The 20653-nt window shown below is 30.1% G+C and overlaps 1 protein-coding gene across 1 annotated transcript; it reads left to right on the forward strand.

The window, feature by feature from the left end:
• Positions 1–5369: 5369 nt before the first annotated feature.
• LOC124359915 (DCN1-like protein 1) lies at positions 5370–18850 on the forward strand. Its single transcript, XM_046813050.1, has 5 exons — positions 5370–5520; positions 5680–5893; positions 10618–10786; positions 13476–13689; positions 18353–18850. The coding sequence occupies exons 1-5, from the start codon at positions 5518–5520 to the stop codon at positions 18536–18538; spliced, it is 786 nt and encodes a 261-aa protein (XP_046669006.1). The 5' UTR covers positions 5370–5517; the 3' UTR covers positions 18539–18850.
• Positions 18851–20653: the final 1803 nt, after the last annotated feature.

Here is a 20653-nt window from a genome sequence, read left to right on the forward strand (position 1 = left end):
TATATATATATATTAGCCTCTGTTTGTTGGTTATGCCCAGTAATTTTACTATGTATATGAAAATTTAAATTATTATAAACCTTTTCGTGTTTAGCACAGCACTTATTGTGGGTAGAGTACAGTAAGTTTTTTACATCCCAGGTTTTTTACATCAAAAAAAGCAATTAATATGCTTAATACACCCTTGAATATAAACTACCAATACCGATTAATCAACTTGGAACAGTCAAAAATAATCGCCACAAATACCTAAACAAATTTTCAGACTTTAAACATCATATTTTATATAAAAGTTACCTCATTACTACATACTACTAAAAAAAGAAAGTTCACTTTAGAAAAAAGCAAAATAGCATGCAAAAAGAATTAACTGTGTTTTATTGGTTTCGATATGTTTGTTTTGGTATTATGGCTTCTCTATTAAAATAAATAATGTATCAAACTATTGAAAACTTATTGTATACAATATGAGGTTGAGGGGTAGAGGGGGCTTGTTAGCCATGAATCCACCTCTTTAATAAAGGCATTTCTCATTTTATTTGAATGAGATTTTTCCTATTATCTGTCCTAGGTAATTAACTTTTCTGTATTAGTTGTTTGATGGTTATTATTCCAAAATTTCTTATGAGATTATGTCATTGTATGGTGTCTAATCAATTCTTTTAACCCATTAATGATGAAGCCTTAAAGAATCTGTGTTACCGCACAACGTGGTTATTTTTTACTGTTCGGAGAGATTTTAACATGTTATTAATGTTTATTAATGTACAAGTTATTACTATACTACCTATCGGAGTAGGAACGTAATTATTGTTTTAGATGTTTGTGAATTTAGAACAATGGGTTAGTATCAAAGTCATCAACCGGGTTATTAATAGAGATGTCTTAGAAGAATAAAGCATTTTCACTGACTGATTCTGATGTGGGCATGTCTAAATATCGTCTTATTTAACTGTGATCTGTGCCAGAGTCCGCCATCTTAAGTAGTTATAACAAAACATATAGATCAAACACGATAAAACAAACAGCCCCAATGTACAATTCAACTTTACCAATGATTGTTTAAATAACAATGACACACATGATGTTGACATAGTTGTCTGAAAATACGCTGGGTACCAATACAAACTATCATCCAACTCCTCCTTAGCATACACTGTACAAACATTTTCACCTAAGAGTGCTGCTCCACGTGCTTGACAGACCAAAATAAACATAAAAGAAGAGATCTAGGTCAAATGACAAATTAATTAAAAATTTTAAAAATATATATACAACTTGTGCATTTAGTAAAAAGTAGAAGAACAAATTTGTGTTATTTGTGCCTGATGGAAAACCCTAAAAATCTAGTAGCCAGTGAAACAATTACCGAACAACAGGTAAGTTTTATAGCACCAAAAAGAGTTCATGTTAGTATTTTACATATTTTTGACCTGTATGATAAGCAGGTCCAGTTTTTATATCATCGATACTTCATATATCGAATCACAAAATTATTAACATATCTAAAAAATTAAATAAAAGTCGTATGTTCAAAATGAAAAGGACTAATTACATGCATAAAATGACATAATCTCATAAAATAAGTAAGACTCTATAACCATTCACCCACTCATCAAACAATACAGAAAATTTATACTAGGGTAATTGGAAAAATCTTATTTAAATAATCATCTTTAAATGCTATTTTGCTTAGTTTTCTAAAATTAACTACCTAACTTAGATCAAGTCTTTTTTTCATAAAATATATGTTTACAAACTAAAAATGGGTTTATAGTTTTTGTAAATTTAAGTCAATTAATTGTTCAAGTTTATTGATAACTACTGGCTGCTTATATAAATGGGTATAGCCTGATTAGGACATATTGTTTATTAATATTAATACTAAAACAGGGTTCGCTTATCATACTCTATCTTTAAAAGAAACTAAAAATCTTAAATAAAACGCTAAAGGAAAGTCAAAACTACTTTAGCAATAGACAACAATAAGGAGTTTTAAAAGCATGTTACTGTTGTCAGAAACCTGTTCATCACATCATGTATTTATTAGTATAATGTTATTTGTTACTGCCATGTTGTTACAGCTTTAAGTTATTAAATTTGTTATTTCATAATATTTTATATTAGCATTGTTACTCTCACTTTATTGATGTTCTATAATTTTAGTACAGTTACTAGTTGGATCGGGGAGACTTTAATAAGCGGCCTACACTCGTCATCAATTGCCATTATCGAATGGTTCGATATTCTATCCAACTTTGATATGTAAAAATTGTACACAATAAGACCTAAAATAAATTACTGTAACAAGAAGAATTTCATTACATTACAAAACCAACTATGGCCTAGACTTAGATATCAAAGAAACCTTTCAATATTCATAACTTGTCCAGCTTGATATCAATGAGTAATCACTTTTGTGAAATGGAGGAAAGAATTTTCCCCATGTGTTACCAGGAGCGAAACCCACATGGTGAAGCCACTTAAACAAATTTTGTCACTTCTGAGAAATATCTCACTCATTTTCCTCATATTTATCACCATTTTTAAAGTCTCAAAATATTAGTTACTTCTTGTTGTTTATTGTTTGCATTAAAATTAATAAAACTAATAAGTTGAAGTCATGCTAAGATAAATAAATTGTAATATAGAACTATTCCTTTAAATGAAAACAATCGAACCATTTGATAATAGCAATCGATTAACGAGTGTAGGCCGCTTATTAAAGTCTACCCGTTGGATCATTTGTTTACTTATTATATTTCACATGCAAAGCTTCTTTTAAAATTGGATTGGTTGAACCGTTGGAATGTGAATAAATAAATACATAAATAACATAGTAGCTTGCAAAAAGCAACAATTATTCCAACTGACGATATGCATAGCTAAAATCATCTGTAGTCTACTTCCAGTATTTAGGAAAAATAGAGAAGGCTTGGAGATAAGTTAATAGTACCTTTTTATTGTTCATTGCTATTGACAGGATTCTATAGCCTATCTCAAATTATACAATAAGTTAATGAACTCTGAGCTATAGAAATAAGATAAAATATGACACTATTCTTGTATTTACTGTGCAAATATGAATAAAGATGATTGATTGATTGAGCTCACTAATGAAACTTTAGACATATATAATTATCACAAATTTTAGGGAACCCTAAGGACAAAATTTCAAATGATAATAAATCGGGAATTTATGAAATTGGATGCGATGACTGTGACAAAATTTGGTACTTTGGGATTATACCAACCACACCCAGACATGAATCGTTATTTGACATTTTGCTTCTACTGATTACTAGATTAGCGTAAAACAATATTTCGTCAATATAAAACAGGAATTGTCTTATCACAAACCCCTCCCCATCCTCAGACAGAGCTCAAAGTCGAGCGGTCTAGTAGATAACGTGATTGCAGAGTCGCGTCGCTTTGTTGTACTTCCGTGTTTTACCTCTACATTTCTCCAAACACAAAAATTCAACAAAAACAAACATTACCAAACTAAAACTAAACTCTTTATTGAAAAAACACTCAAAACTTGTTTTTATTCTTGATCACATTCCGCCACCCAAAATGCGAGTGCCTCCGGCCATCAGCGCGGGCTTCAGCAGCACCTTTGGTGCTGCTGAAGCCCGCGCTGATGTTGACGAAAGAAAAACATCCCTCGAGATAGTACCTATTAGTAAAATATCAAATTCTAGAGGGGCTGATCAGAAATATAAATTGAATTGTAATGGAAAGGCAATTATGTACCGTGCAAATCATGTGATGCCGCGCGGCCTGCCGTAATCGGGATTCTCGAGAAAGATAAGATAACAGTGACAACAATACCGATCACAATACCTGGAAATGCTTGTAAGTTTGTAATTTTGTAATATTACAGAGTTGTTTTTTCGTTCTATCATGTTTGTTTCTATAAATTTATATTTTTGTGTTCTTCATACTGGTGTGGTCGGTATAATCCCAAAGTACCCAAAATTTATATTGGACAAACAAAAAGAACAATAAAAACACGATTTAAAGAGCATTTATCACACACATAATATGGAAGAGTTGACAAATCTGCTGTAGCCAAGCATTGCATTGAATCAGGACACAGAACATCGATTAAAAATCTAAAATTAATAAAAGAAATAACAAAACCAATGAACTTGAATGCTTGGGAAACACTATACATAAACAAAAATAAAGAAAAACTCATGAACAATGAAGAGGGCCCTATTGAAAATTCCAATCTTCTTTCTTCTCAATTTATTCAAAAATTAAACTCTAGTCAAATCTAATTTTTCATACTGCCTGAAATATTTTCAAAATTTTTGTATTTACATTTTTACACCATATGTTATTTTAATATTAATTGTAACAAACAATGTGTAAATATTTATTTGTGGAGTTGCCTGAAGATGAAACCTTTGGTTTCGAAAGGCCTCATCCAAAAAATAAACAATTTGGAAAAAAGTAGTGTTTTTATTAACATTTAGTAATATGATAGGACATGTTTAACGTGGCTTCATCACGTTGGACTCGTACCGAAAAACCCATTATGTGAAATTTGTGGGAAAGAAACAAATGTAACTGTGAGAGGAGCAAATATGGTCGTCTTATGTTTTCCTAATTTTGGTTATAATAATTTGTTTTATCACTGTTAATATTAAATTCACATTTTAATTTAAAATGTATGTTTGTTATTGGGGACTATAGATACTTTTATATCGATTGATAGTCTAGAATTTGATATGCGAATATTAGGTATCGATGATTACATTCTTCGATATAAAAAAACCGGGTCCGCTTATCGTTCCCTACCCCTTTAATCAATAAGGGAAAGTTTTAATTGGTGGGTTTTATGGCTCTTTTACTAATTTATATCAAAACCTATCTTACCAGTAGGGCTTGGAGCAAAACGAACTCTAACCTCACTACAGTTTTGAAGTAATCTAACACATGTCACTGTAAGAATAAAATTTTGTTTTAACAATGTTTTCAGTATTATCTTGGTAACCAGCATTTTCTTATTTTTTAACGCAAACTACAGACCTATGCAGAAACGTATAATTACGGTATCCAAAACATTTAGAGTATGTATCACTACACAGCACAGATTTTACACCTACGATATCAAGGTTAATGCACGAATAAAAAAGACACAAATTCACTAATACTGCATCACTCGGTACTTCTCAAATAACAAATTTGAAAATATCTGCCACCACCTACTGCTACATTTACGATAATGGGGTTTAAAATATCACTTCAACAACATAGGCAACCTTAAACCAGCACGACAAACATTATTATCTGTACTGTATACGATTTTTGTCAACAGGCCACAGCTGACAAACATGTGTTTCTCGAGTAGGTTGTCACGTACAGCTGATTAAAGATTTCACTTCTCGCTCTCTCTTGTCTGTTAAGCTGGTGGCCATGCGCATTTGTACAAATACTTTAGTTATAAAGAAATTTATGTCGAGTTTGTTGTGAGGACTTTTGGTCTTTTGACCTAAGGCGCTGAAAATGGTTTGTATAAATAACTTAATATGAGTTTAAATGAATTTTGATCAAAAGTGTGCTTAATTCTTTAGCTATAAACTCTATCAGTCGTTAAACATTGTTGATGCTTTCTGGTTTCTAGCCTCACTTCCTGCTCTTATAAAACCTACTCTATTTTTGTTACAGCATAAACTGAAACTATCTCAGCGTGATAAAGTTAAAAAGTTTATAGCATTTACTCAAACTGGAGAACAGACAGCAATATTCTGCTTATCTCAAAATGAATGGAAACTTGAGTTAGCGTCTGATAATTATTTTCAAAATCCTGATGTGTACTACAAGGAACCTAAGGTTACAGTGGACAGAAAAAAACTAGAAATGCTATTTTCAAAGTACAAAGGTAAGTAAACCTAATTACTATTATTTACATATGTATTACATTTGCATAGTAATATTTTATTGCCTTGTTTGTTGATTAGCCTACATAGCCTTAAGTTATCATAGGTTAGTTTCATTTTTGGTGTTTTAGATCAGGGTGTAGACTAATTATGTAGACTCAAGGTAGTTTAATAATAAAGTTATACTTGGGTTTAAACTGTTGCAGCAACTCTGTTATCAATGTAATTGATAAACCATCTTTAAAAGCAGTCAGCACATAGGATAATGTTTAATTTGCCTCGGCCACAATATTTTATTCATAGATTTACAGCTGTTGGGTAGAGTATGAAAAGGGGTCCCTGTTTTGTAATATTGAAGTTGGGGTAGACTTTAATAAGAGGCCTACACGCGTTATTCGATTGCTATTATCGAATGGTTCGATTATTTTTATCCGTAGGAATTATTCGATACTACAATCGATTTAACTTAGCATATGATTTGAACTTATTAGTCATATAATTTTAATGTAAACAATAAACAGCAAGACGTAACTAAAATTTGTAAACTTTGAAAGTAGCGATGAATATGAGGAAAATATGTGAGATATTTCTCACAAGTGACTGTTTAAGTAGCTTCAACATCTGGATTTGGCTCCTGGTAACCCATGGGGAGAAATCTTTCCTCCATTTCATAAAAGCGGTTATACTACTCATTGATATCAAGCTGGGCAAGTTATAATATTGTAAGGTTTCTTTGATATCTAAGTCTAGGTCATAGTTGGTTTTGTTGTTTTGTAATGTCATTGTTAAATTTTTGTTTTAAAATTGTAATGTACGAGATTCTTCTTGTTACGGTTATTTATAACTCTTACTGTATGTGATTTTTACATATCAAAGTGGGATAGTATATCGAATTGTTCGATAACAGCAATCGAATAATGATTGTAGGCCACTTATTGTCTTCCACGAAATTGGCAAACGATATTAATTATAACTATATATCCATATAAATAAGGTTGTACTGTATCGAGGATACTAATAAGCGGCCTACATTCGTTATTCGATTGTTATTATCAAACAATTTGTTATATTACTATCCAACTTCGATATTATATAATAAACGTACCTACAAGAATTATAATACACTATCAACAATAATAAAACATAACAAGTTTTAATGAAATAAATTTGACAATAGCGTAAAAAAATAACAAAACGAACTTTACCCTAGACCTAACTATCAGAAAAACTACAATATTTGCAGCTTGCCTGGATAGCAGTTAACAACCGCTTGTATAAAATGAAGTTAAGGATTCTCCCCATGGGTATTACTAGAAGCCAAATCCACATCTCGAAGCCACTTGAACAAATCTTGTCACTTTTTAAAGATACCTCACATACTTTCCTCATATTCATCACAAATTTCAAGTTCTCCAAAAATTAGTTACTTCATGTCATTTATATTTTAACATTAAACATATTGCTTAATATATAATCAAACACTCCAATAAATGAAAGATTTTTATTTTGTGAGGCCTTTCGTGCTCAAAGAACACATCGTCAGACCCACATAACTGAAATAAAAGTAAATTAATAATAAAAACAATTTAGATTTAAATAAAAACATATGTCTTGAAAAATACAAAGAGATAAGATTTTAAAGGCCAGGAAGCATGTCTACTGTATATATAAAAATTAATATTTAATTAGATTAAAGGCAGTAACGGTGAATTTTGTAGAGGTCCAGGTTCATTATTTACTAAATAATTTTGGTTCTTCTGCATAATTTTTTAGTTTCTGCATTAAGCATTTAGTTTCCAATAAGAAGAAGCTGGTAAAATGTATTAACCCTTTCAGGGCCAGGACCAAATATGAGATGTTGTAAAATTTTCTCACATATCATATCCCCTGTGACTAGTCAAAAGTGCCAGGCTAAAATTGGCGATTTTGCAGTCTCTAAGATTAAAATTTGTAACTTTTCATAACAATTAGAGAATGGCCTAAAAGTTGCACCAAATTACTCGTATAGATATATACTATCAACAAGAAATATATAGATGTAGTTTTAAGTAATTTAAAATTTTAAAAAATAGCGTTTTAATAGATTACATAAAAAAATTTTTATTTTTTTTATTTTTTTTTGTAAATAACTAAAAAAGGAAAAATAATTTTACTGTGGGAAGCTATTTTATTATATTGTACATTTAGAAAGGAACAACTATACAAAATTTTGTGTTATTTCTCTCATAAATAAATTTTTTATGACACATTTTGTATAAATACGCATAATTGTACTTCGCAACAAGTGATACAGCAACTGACTCTTACATTGCAAGAAACTTAAAATAAATATTCACATTATGGATGTACCGGTAAACAGATGACTGTAGGATCTATAAACAGTTTCAATACAGTTAAAAACACTATTTACCCAGTAATATTTACACAATTTTTATTTGAAATTTATTTACACTTTTTCTATTTACAAATATGCTACTTACAATTTTATTCCCATGAGATCACAAATTGTCAGTCATTGTAACTACTACACACAATAGCTAAGCACATAAATACTAACACTACTAATATTTACAACCACAAAATAAAATAATAAAGGAGAATCCAGCATACAATAGTACGATTACACTAAAGCATAAAGAATTAACAACAATAGATCGAGTCAGCTGATAATGTCACGTGACAATTACGAAATAAAAATGCATAGACCTCCAAAATAAAAATTATATTCATATTAATTATCTAAAAATATACCAGGGAATAAAAAAAACATAAAACTTTAATCATTTGACGTAGTATTAATTTAAGAAAACAACGAATATCAAGGCGGCAATATATTGCCGCCTGGCGCTTTTCGCTTATGTCACCGACGGCAATATATTGCCGCCTGGCACTTTTCAGACACGATCAGTGGCGGCAATATATTGCCGCCTGGCCCGGAAAGGGTTAAAACATATTGTAATTAGTAAATTGAAATCATATGTTAAGTTAAATAAATTGTAATATATAGAATTATTCATTGGATAAAATCAATTAAAACATTCGATAAAAAATAACCAAATACGAGTGTAGACCGGTTAAAAAAGTCTAGCCATTTTATCTCATTTTACAAATATACCATGAATATATGTGTATACTAGGACTGGAATACAAATAATTATGAAAAAAAATAATTTTTATGTTATAGGAAATATACTATGTTGACCTTATAATTTATATTACAAAAAAAAAAACCTGATACCACTGAAGTAACATTTAGTACAGTAGGCTAAATTAAAATCAGTTAACAAATTGTTAGAACTACCTACGATAAGACTGCAGTTTTTTATGATGTTTTTGTGGGTGTTTTTGAAAGTAAATGGGTATTTTCTGATATTTGTCATTAATCAGTGATACAAATATTCAGTAACACAAAAATATACAGTCTGATCTCTTTCTCAGGTGAATAAGTCACCTAATATACAACTACAGTATAGATTAAAATTAGCAAATAAATTTAAATCAATTTTTAATTTGATTGTGTTGGTGGCCGCTTATTATACTGTAGCCATTGAAACTCCCACACAACTACATACTCACTCATGCACTTATTCAAACATACTCATCACACTGCCTTGCTGTCACATGCATTTATTCAAACATACTCATCATATTGCCTTGCTGTCACATATCATATAAACTGTCGATTTTATTTATTTATTGTGTGTTAAACCTTTACAATCCATGTATAAATATACTGGATTCCTAGTGTACTTTGGATGAAAAGACAAGTTTATGTGATTATTTACATTGAATTTTTTTGAAGTTCGGGCTGTTGTAGCTGTAACATAATATGCTATTGTAGTTGTAACATAATATATTGTTACAGTTATACACTATACACACATATTATTAATACTGACCAGATATAATCTATCAACATTTTTGTGTGTGTATGGAATTTGTTTAAAACATCTCCAGGCTGTAATCCAGGATTTCTACTGCTTGTCCGCTAAAGATGTTTATTGTCTTTCACCCACTTTCTGACCTATTCATGTAGACAGCATAATCTTTAGTAGAATTTTTTGAAATATTATAAAAGAAAATTGGAAAAGGAACTCCATTTAAATTTTTATCTGAGTATAAGCATTGATGACTGCACAATTAGCATTAGTAGGGCATTCGTAACATAGCTGAAAATATCACAATAAACTATTATTATCATTGTCAAATAACAGATTTTCAATGGTGTCATCTCCTACATGTGATTCCGATGACATGTTTAAATGTAAAAAAGCAGGAACAGAAGGAACAGGTACACAGATATAGTGAAATATCGTGATGTTGCAGGTCCCTGGCAAAGAGTGGGAAAGAGAATTTTCTTTTTTTGATTTTAATAATTGAATAGTAGTGTAATTATTTCAGTTTATTATGACAGCCACTAGAATACAAATAAACACTCCTTCTGTACGTATTTTAACTTTCATACAAATGGTTCGGTTTGTTCTCTTTTTAGAATTTAGTTTTTATTACCACTAAGTAGAAATAAAAAAAAAATAGTATCGCATTATGATTCCATGATACAGCACCGGTTTGTAATACATCCAAGGTTACTAGTATAGTAGCTGTCTATTAATTTATATCATGAACTGCCAGTACTGTTACTAGTAATTTTACATTTAAATTCATCAACTGATCCATACAATATTATTATAATGCATATATTAATTAACACTAATTTAAAATATAGATCCAGTGGAACCAGATAAAATGACAGCGGAAGGAGTGATGAAATTTTTAGATGATTTAAACTTAAGTCCTGAATCAAAACTTGTGCTGATAATTGCATGGAAGTTCAGAGCAGCAGCCCAGTGTGAATTTACACGAGAAGAATTTATGGCAGGAATGACAGAACTCTGGTAAGTTGACTTTTCTTGCTTCTTCCGTATTCTTTGTACATCATAGATTTAGCAATCCACTAGTTTAGTATTGTCAAAAATGTGGATTGATAAGTAATATTGCAAATGTATTCTATATCGAATTAAGAAAGAACTAAAAACTATTTTACTAGTGAAACATAAAATGCCTGAATGCAAGGTGCTTACGAGCGCTTTAACTCTTTTTCTATTCTGTTCTGAACCAGAAAACCCTCATAATAACACCAGCCAGTATAATCATAATAATTACAAAATAAAGATAATTTAGGGCTAATGTGTCATTTATTGTTTGTTGAGTATCCAGCTTGCTATGTTATTTTTTACTTAAACATTTTAGTATTTTTGACTTAGAAGGAGCAGGATCAAGGGCTGTCAATAAATTCCCAAGCACTTGACACCCTTTTGTGAGACCAATCAGATCTAGCATTGTATTCCCATATTGGGACAATATTGGGCATTGGGAACTTAATTGGGTTCAGAATCATTCTACCAGTGCCCATTTCATCTATAAGAGAGCAATATTATAATTAAAACTGTCTTGAGAGTAGTGTTTTAGTTTGAGTGTTAACCTTTAATTAAAAAGGTGTATTCCTCATAATGATGTAAATAAGTTTTTTGTAGTCTGTGGTCTGTTTCTTTCCAACACCAATTTGTGTACTTCTGTAGATGAAGCCTTGGGTTTTTCATATGTGACAGCCATGTTAAAGCAGACAACAACCAAACTCTGCTACTCTTCTACTTTCAATTACTTTTAAAAGAAAATACCTACATAGATCAACAAGGATCTTTTGATCATAAGACTATTGTCTATTAATAATAGCCTATGATTATACTGAGCTTTTATTTGTAGCAAAACTTGGTCTCTCTTATTATTAATTACAAAAAATAATAGATTTCAGTACCATTTAAAAATTATTATTCTAAAGGAAACCAATTCTAATCACTTGAAATATGGTTGTGGGTAGCGGATTAAAAAACGAATTTGCATCATTATGTGTTGCTCACCATGAATTTTAATAAGTAGTCATGGTAATTAGAACACTGTATTTAATGTTAGCTGTGGAAGTGAAAATATATCTTTACATATTCACTTACATTGGTTGGGAAGTTCTAGAACTGATACTATTTTCAATTCTATAGATGCCATACACATTCTCTAGAATAGCAATGTTAAAGGCGTAACACTATGCTTTTCTTGAAGTTTAACCCAAGAATTGGCAATAAAATTACCTCTAGTGGCAGGCCACTTTCTATGTACTATCATATACCATATTTTCTCATTAAAATCTGTATTTTTACTATGCATATTTTTATAAGTAAAATTATTTTTGTTTTTTTTAGGGGATGGGACCATACAGAAGTTGTATATTTTTATTAAATAAAAACTGAAAAATATAAAAATTATTTGTACATTTCTCTACTTAAAAAAAAAAATAACAAAAATAGTTTGATGGGCTTATTTAATACATTTTTATTTTTATACGGATAAAACTTGCAACAGCATGTTTATGAAAATTAACATTACCCTGGTAACATACTATATTACAACAATAATAGTTGTTCCTTACACGAAACAGCATTATATCACATCAAGATTTAGCAATAACATATTATTATTTATCAATGAGAAGTACAAGTACAAAATTATGTAGCTCACATTTATTAATCCAGAAAGCATAAATTTTCTTACATGTCAAACTTTACATCTTCAAAGTTATAAGAAATATTCAAATATTCTTCTCATTTGAAAAAATAACATATCATTGACCCACTAAACACATTCTGTATTGTGCACACATGTCCCTAATTGTTATAACAGTGTACAATTATAAACCTAGTTTCGGTTGGGGCACTGAGATCTTACACTGGGCCTAATCAGATTCACCACCGCTGTCATGGTCTACTGGTTCACTTCCTAACAATCTCTTATATTATTAGATTGATCTAAATAGTTTGTATCCATTTCAAATGCATATATTGTTGGTAAAATTCAACATATACAGTAAATTAAATAAAACTTGCTAAAATACAGACTTGGTACTCCTAACCTAGGCCTACATAGATTACGAAGCTTAGGTTATTTTGAAACAAAACATTGATTATTTGTTTCACTATGTCACTTGTGTGTAAGAGAAATACTTTTCAAAACATGTTTGTACCACTTGACTTGTATCAAAGATCCAAAAGTATTGAAATTCATACTAATTGATACATTTATTTCTCCGCTATCGAATGCTACCATTACTTCCATCAAAAAGCATTACAGTACTTTATAAAGTGGCTTTCTCGCAACGATGTTTGACCGTTACTACAGTGATCATCAGTACCTGGGTTAAATTTTAACCCATTGGCCTACTAGTCTATATAATATTGTAACAGGAATAAAAATCATGAGGTTTAAACTGACTGCTTTAGTTGGCTAAAAGTTGTAATATAACTACAAAATTCAGTTAGTTTAGGTTACTTTATTTCATTTCTTATAATGTACATTGTTCAGATTTCATACCATGTGGGTAGCAGATTGAGATGTATAAATCATGATTTTATGTGGATTCCTCCACTATTTAATTTTGTATATATCCTTCAAAACAATGTAATGTTGTTATTGGAATGTTGTAAAATGCTTGTGACATAAGATTCTAACCATTTCTACTTGTTACTTGTCTTACAGTGCAGATAGTATAGAGAAACTGAAATGTCGGCTACCTTCATTGGAGGGTGAGTTGAAAGACCAGAACCGGTTCAAGGACTTGTACCATTTCACATTCAACTATGCCAAGAACCCTGGCCAGAAGGGTCTTGATCTCGACATGGCTGTAACCTACTGGAACATAGTACTGCGTGGCAGGTTCCGGTTCCTTGATCTCTGGTGTCAATTCCTACAGGTATCCACATCGCTATCAGAATAAATTAGAAACTACTTTAAAATATTTTATTATGAACTATGAATATTAAAAGTTTAAACAACAAACATCGTTTTGTTAAACTGTGAAATTTATTTTTTTTAAGTACCCATTTAGTTGCCAGTTATTTCTAATCTGTTTGATTTCAATTATAGTATAGTTTACGTTCCGCTCTGTAGCCGCTAAGGCTGGGATTATCATTTTGATGTCAGAGCATTTCTCTGTTCAGCACGGCTCTCTGTTCAGCCATGGTAGTGAGAGGTTACTGTTGCTCTTTGTTGTTTTACATTAGCAGTATAAAATGTGTATAAAAAAGATGGTGACTCACTGTTTGATCGAATCATTACAAGAGACAAGACTTGGGTATAACACATGAATTGCGAAACTAAATTACAGTCTATGGAGTTGGGGCACACACACTCCCCCAAAGAACCAAGGAAATGCATGCAAACATTATTGGCATGGAAGATTATAGCAACTATTTTTTGGGATAGGAGTTCTTCTTGTTGATTTCTTAAAACATGAATCATAAATTCTGTGAGGTATTGTGAAACCTTGTAAAATTTAAGAAGAGCAATACATAATAAGCACAGAGGAAAGTTAAATTCAAAAGTTTGAACACACACGGTAAAAAGAACTCGAGAAGTCCTTGATTCCTTTAAGTTGCGGGGTGTTTCCACATCCACCTTATAGTTCAATTGGACCTTGCACCCAGCAATAACCACCTGTTTCAACGCAACACTTTGATGAAAACATGGAACTGTGGGAGGATGTGACTTCCTGGTTGAAGTCTCAGGTGGCAGAATTTTATAACACTAGATTTTCATAACTAGTTCACCGCTATGATAAGAGCCTAAATTTGTATTGTGACTATGTTGAAAAATAGTATTTTAGTTTAACTTTCAAATGTATATAATACAATTTTTTTTCTTGTACTTTGTGTTTTGTTTATATCAAAACGTTATATCTACTTTCTTGATAACCCTTGTGTGTGTGTAATAAATTATTTTACTAATTTATGCCTATTTATATGATGTAAAAATATTAATGCCTAAACTGCTTTTGGTGGATTAACATATTTTGTATTGGAAAAGAGTTGATGTGGTATTTCATCACGGACTACTGTTTATCTAAAAATGTTCTTTGATGAGGCTTGGATCTAAATAACAATTACAATAAATAACAGTAGTTTGGATGGAAAAGCTACAAACTATAATAATCACATATCAACAAACATAACTACAAACATCAATAATTATTTTTCTGGTTTGTCATTAGATTGTGGGTTTTTATTAAGCATATGTTGATGAACAACATTTAACATTTTCGTTTATAAGATGCAACATTAACATTGATTGCTCAATATACTTGCAGTTCTCAAGATACTTTGTTTGCTATAGTTCTCATATATACCACTTTTCAGTTCTTGATCTGATGAGTCTTCTTCTGTTTCTTCCAGATATGGGTTTTTTAGTGTTGCGAGTAGAGTTGTTTAATTGGTTTCATCTTTTAAAGGATTTATGGATAATTAAAATCTGTTACAGCTCCATTCAAGTCTACAAAGTCTAATTTTCTTAGATATATTTACGACCAACATCTTCTTTGGAGCTATCCACTGGTCAGGAAATACAGAGATCACACTCTTGAGATCTACATCCGTGGTTGTATTGAACTGAAGAATTTTCCTCCATTAGATAACTACTCTATATTTGCATTAGATAACTACTCTATATTTGAGGATATGTGTGTTTCATCCCATTTCATTTTATAAATGGTCTGATATTCTTTTCTCTCTTTCCCTTAATACTGCACATGATGCTTATAACTATGCAATTAGTATGACTATGATGGATTATACTCGTATTCCCATGAATATAAGAAAGTATTTCATTCAAATTCACTATTTGTTTTTAGTCAAATTGTTTACTTTTCTTTGAAAAATGTATATAGAGTAAGTGGTCTGAAGTTATTGATGACTATGCAGTGTATTCAGGTCTAAGAAGAGGCGTAAAAGTTGAACTGGACTGCTGTAGAAGGTAAGATATTAGAAAGTTGCGACGTGAAATCTGAACTGACCAATTTTAGAAAAACTCTCTGAAGAATTCCCTCTGTTCAAACTGTCCATATGGAGTTGTAACTGATGCCACTTTTTTGTGCTTATATTTGAAGATTATCTTACTTATATTATTTCTTTTCATAAATAACAGTTATGACAGGAGTATGTGATTGTGAACATGTTTGATGTTATTGTTGATATTGGTTGTGTCTGGGTCGACATTGTTCATTCTGTGTTTGTCTTTAACAACCAGCAATCTCACTCAACCTGTTGAATTGATAATTTTTCCGTGTTTGTTATCAAAATAATATTCTATATTGCTATTCCAGTGCTAATCTCAGTGTCCATGTTTAATTCATGGATACAATAGTTTTATTCTATCAAAAAACGGTTGTAGTTATCTTGATTTAAAAAACGGTCTCTAGAACTCTCTAATTTTGTCGGTTTAAGGATTTTTGTCAAGTGCTTTACACATCCTTGATCTAAAGCAGTTTTGAGTAGCACCATTGTCTGGAATAAGACAATGAAAGACACAGACTATGTGGAAATTGAGGCTGTGCAGAGTAAATTCCTTTTATTTTAGATTGCCTGGAAGTTTCCTGATCTGTATTGACTAGCCTGAACTTCCAACATTTTCAGTTAATTGTACAGTGGTAGAATTCTATAGATTTCTCTATGACACGTAGAAAATATATATTTATTCCATATGTTGGTTCCTATTATGGAATATGTAAGGCAGTAATTAGATTTACTGACTATTACAAATTTGTACAATAACAATACAAATTAATTAACAATATACATTTTTTATAATGACTGGTAAATTTTTGTGGAGTGTGAAAATTTGATGTTTCTTGTCTGCAGCTGTAGAAATTAGTATTACATTTAGCTTTTGTTAAATAATGCTTTCACAGCCCACGTGTAGCCCATGAGGAAGTATATAATAAGAATATTTTTTTTATAAACATTTATTTAAAAGAAGAGATTAATTACATTGTGCGTAAATAAATATTAATGATATTTAATGATTACTGATATTTAAATTTCTTTCAGTAACAGAGTGTTTCAGGTACCTTGTACAGAACCTTATATTTATTTATCATATGTATACGTGTCACATATAAAATAAGTATATAGTTTTATGCATTTTTTATATTTAATATTTTGTTGTAACATTTTCCTACAAAATAATTGACTTTTTCTTACTTGCCGAGGGCATTCTTACAAACATGAACAAATGATGTGTGGGCACAATGTTATGAATAGTAATGTAACAAAATACCTGAAATATACAACAGTTAGTACATTTAATTTTGAGTAAAACGACATACAATTTTAAACTGTATGAATTGTAAATGATAATATTACATATTAAGTATTTTCAAAATCACTACTTTGTATAAAAGCAAAACTCCAAGATTAAAATTAATTGTCAAAGCTTGTAACTATGTCTATCATTTCACTTGTCAGGTTACAATTTAGTTCACATATACAAATTGTAAAAACAACTAAAATCATAAAATTTGTCTGGTATTTTTACAAATATATATATATATATATATATATATATAATATATATATATAAAATGTATGTATATATAGCACACACTTTAATTTAAATGTCATCATAGGAACATTAACGATTATGAAAATGATGGTCCACTGTGTAATCAATTCAAACAAAAAAATTAGAAATATGTATTCTGATTTGTTGAATGAACAATGCATATACAGCAGTGCATATGCAATCGATATCGTTTGACTATTTTTACTCTGAGTGCCAAGTATTTATTGAGTGGGTGTGATGAAAAGTGCCAGGTTTTTTTTTTAGTGGGTGCACCTAAAAGTGCCAACCCTTTTGAAGGCATTTTAAAAGGTTTCAGTAAAAAATTCACAGTTTGATTATTTAATAAGCTATCAACATACTTTTTTTATTTTATCTTTGGAAACTCTGCCTAATTAACATAAAATAACAAAGTTACCATAAAATTAAATTTAGGAATATCAAAAATGGACTTAACGTCCAAATATTCCAGAATTTATTTAAATCTCATTTTACAACCTAATTATCATTAACAAACAAAAAAACATATCCTTTTGTTTGTCCATATCACTGGAGAGGGTATTCAATTGACTATAAATCTTGAAAAATGTATATCATTATCTTCAATAATGAGTGAGTTATACAACATTTAAAAAACTAATGTCACATTGTTTCCGATAGCCATGTCAACAAAAAATGTTTATATGTGCATTCTAGAATGATTTTCGTTAAAGTCAATTGATCAGAAGTGTACTATAACAATTTATTTTGGTAGGAACAGTTCTTTGCAAACAGTTTAATATAATATTAGTTTAAAAATATAAAGTTTTCGATTATTGGTGATTTTTTTTCCTGAACGTCCTGTAATATTGAACGTTGACATTCAAAGGGTTAAAGGTATAATAAAACAAAATTTAAATATTTAAAAAAGCCCGATGTTGGGTGCTAATTAAATGTCTGAATCATGATGTTGCCAGTTCTAAGGTAATATGAGTTACGAGTTAACTAAATTATTGATCTTTCTGTTTTCTGTAATTTTGTTACAGGAACATCACAAAAGATCAATACCGAAAGACACTTGGAACCTTTTGTTGGACTTTGCATTGGTAATCAATGACGATATGTCCAACTACGATGAGGAGGGAGCTTGGCCGGTGCTGATAGATGACTTTGTAGAATGGGCGCAGCCACAGGTGTCACGTATCGCAGAGCCTCACAGCACACAGGTGTAGTGCAACGGACCAGTGAACTATAACACCTGTAGTGACGTGTTGCAACTTTGTACATATTTCTGGTCGCTTAGCATTACAGTTGGATACATTTTTTTATTTTTCCTCTAAGTGTACTTTAATGTAACACTTTATTTTAAAAAAATTACATGTACATCATGAACCATTTTAATGTTTTACATTATGTATTTTACCTGCTCATTTTTGTTTTGTAAAGTGTTGTACATGAGGTTGTTGGACAGTTATTTATTAAGTTGAAGCCAAAAGCATATTTTCAGTGATCATTCCTAATGATAAGTAAATGATACATTTATAGATTGTCTTTTTTAATTAAACCTAATATTTATTTGTTTGTCAATAAGAATCCTTTTTTACTAAAAAAAGAGAAAAATTCATATGTATCAAAATAGAAAAGTCATCTCCTGGACTTTCTTTATTGGAACTTTGGCTTGTAAGATTTCTATATAAAAAACATGTAAATGAAGAAAGTCATACATTTGAAATGTTTTTATATTTAAAACAGTTTTATGTATATACAGTTCTCTATAATTACAATTTATTATTAGAAACATATAGTGAAACTTTATGTTTTATTTCCTGTATTAGCTATAGGAAGAAGAATATCATCATTTACTTTTCTGGATCTAATGGGTGATTATATATATATATATATATATATATATATATATATATATATATATTTTTTTTTTTTTTTTTCACATATATTTATGTGGAAAGAGGCAGAGAGGATGGTCTGTTGCCTGTTAAAGAATTTACATTAAGGTGGTGCAATCAATGTTTGGTTGGGAAAATATTATTTTATTTTTAATTCATCAAAGCCCTTTAAGATAAGTTCTCTGAATACAGAAACTAGGAAAGGGTTTTTTGACTCCATGAGAAATTGCACGCATTTAAATTAGGAATTTTGTAATCAGGTCCAAATAAAAACAGCTGAAGATAAAAATGAAGAATTTGTACAGTTTGTATATGAGTATAGTTTCGGGAGTGACATGTCTTTTATTCATTTATAATTTAAGAAAATATTTAAAATTAGAATATAATTTAAGAAAATGACAAGTTTTTAAATATGTTTTTTAAGGTAATTCAATTTTTTGTAAATAAATAAATAACATGTTACTACCTCCAATTATTTGTCATGTACATACTAAAAAAGACCATGTCCTTGACTTTAACCATTTTGCTGTGGGCCTGATTATAGACGTCTCTTAAATTCTGCTTCAAATGCCTACTGTATAATACAAAAATGTATTTTTTCTGTATTCAGAAATGGTGACATAAAGAACGGTGATTGATATCGTCTTTAAAAATACAACAAAATTATTCTGTCCAAAAACCGATATCACCCATGTTGAGTGCTGGGGCATCGACACAGACATGGTAAAACCCGCATATATTGCCAACCTCAAATGGCTCAATGATCCGTACTTACACATATTTAATATAATACACAGTTGAAATATCTGAGTAACCAATATATAGTTGCATTCAATATATTTGGATGTCATGATTAATGGCAGTTTTTTTTATCTAGTAGGCTTTTGAAATGATAATTAACTAAGATGTTATGGTCTTTCAGTTAATGAATTTGTCAGATACGAATTATGCGTTTGGTTATTATGCAGTTTAATTCGTTTTCTATAGCAATGAACTTTTATTGTTTTCAGTATTGCTGCCAAGTGCATAAATGTTTGACTATCTATTGTTGATATTAGTCTATTGTAGTCATATAATATACATGAATTTTGTTTATAATTTCATGGCTTTATATGTATAATAGGTACTTTTACATATAGTTAAAAAATTAAAAATAATATATAAGGACAGTTTTAATAAAACTCAAAAGTCTATAAAAAAAGTTTAAAAAATTCATATTAACACGAAAACTGCGGCAAACGCCTTATGGTGCCAAAGAGTAGGGATAGTAGATGGTCTCACTCAGTATAGAGCCGCAGTGAAGCTGTCAATACAATATTTTGTCAACCAGCAAAAATCATGTATTTATATTCTTAATGTTACTGTCAAAAAACAAAACAAAAATTATGAAAATCTGTCAAGTGGTTATTGGAAAATAATTTTTTTCTAAAAGATTGAAAATAT

Source organism: Homalodisca vitripennis, chromosome 4 (genome assembly GCF_021130785.1).
Source record: "Homalodisca vitripennis isolate AUS2020 chromosome 4, UT_GWSS_2.1, whole genome shotgun sequence".
Classification (NCBI taxonomy): Eukaryota; Metazoa; Arthropoda; class Insecta; order Hemiptera; family Cicadellidae; genus Homalodisca; species Homalodisca vitripennis.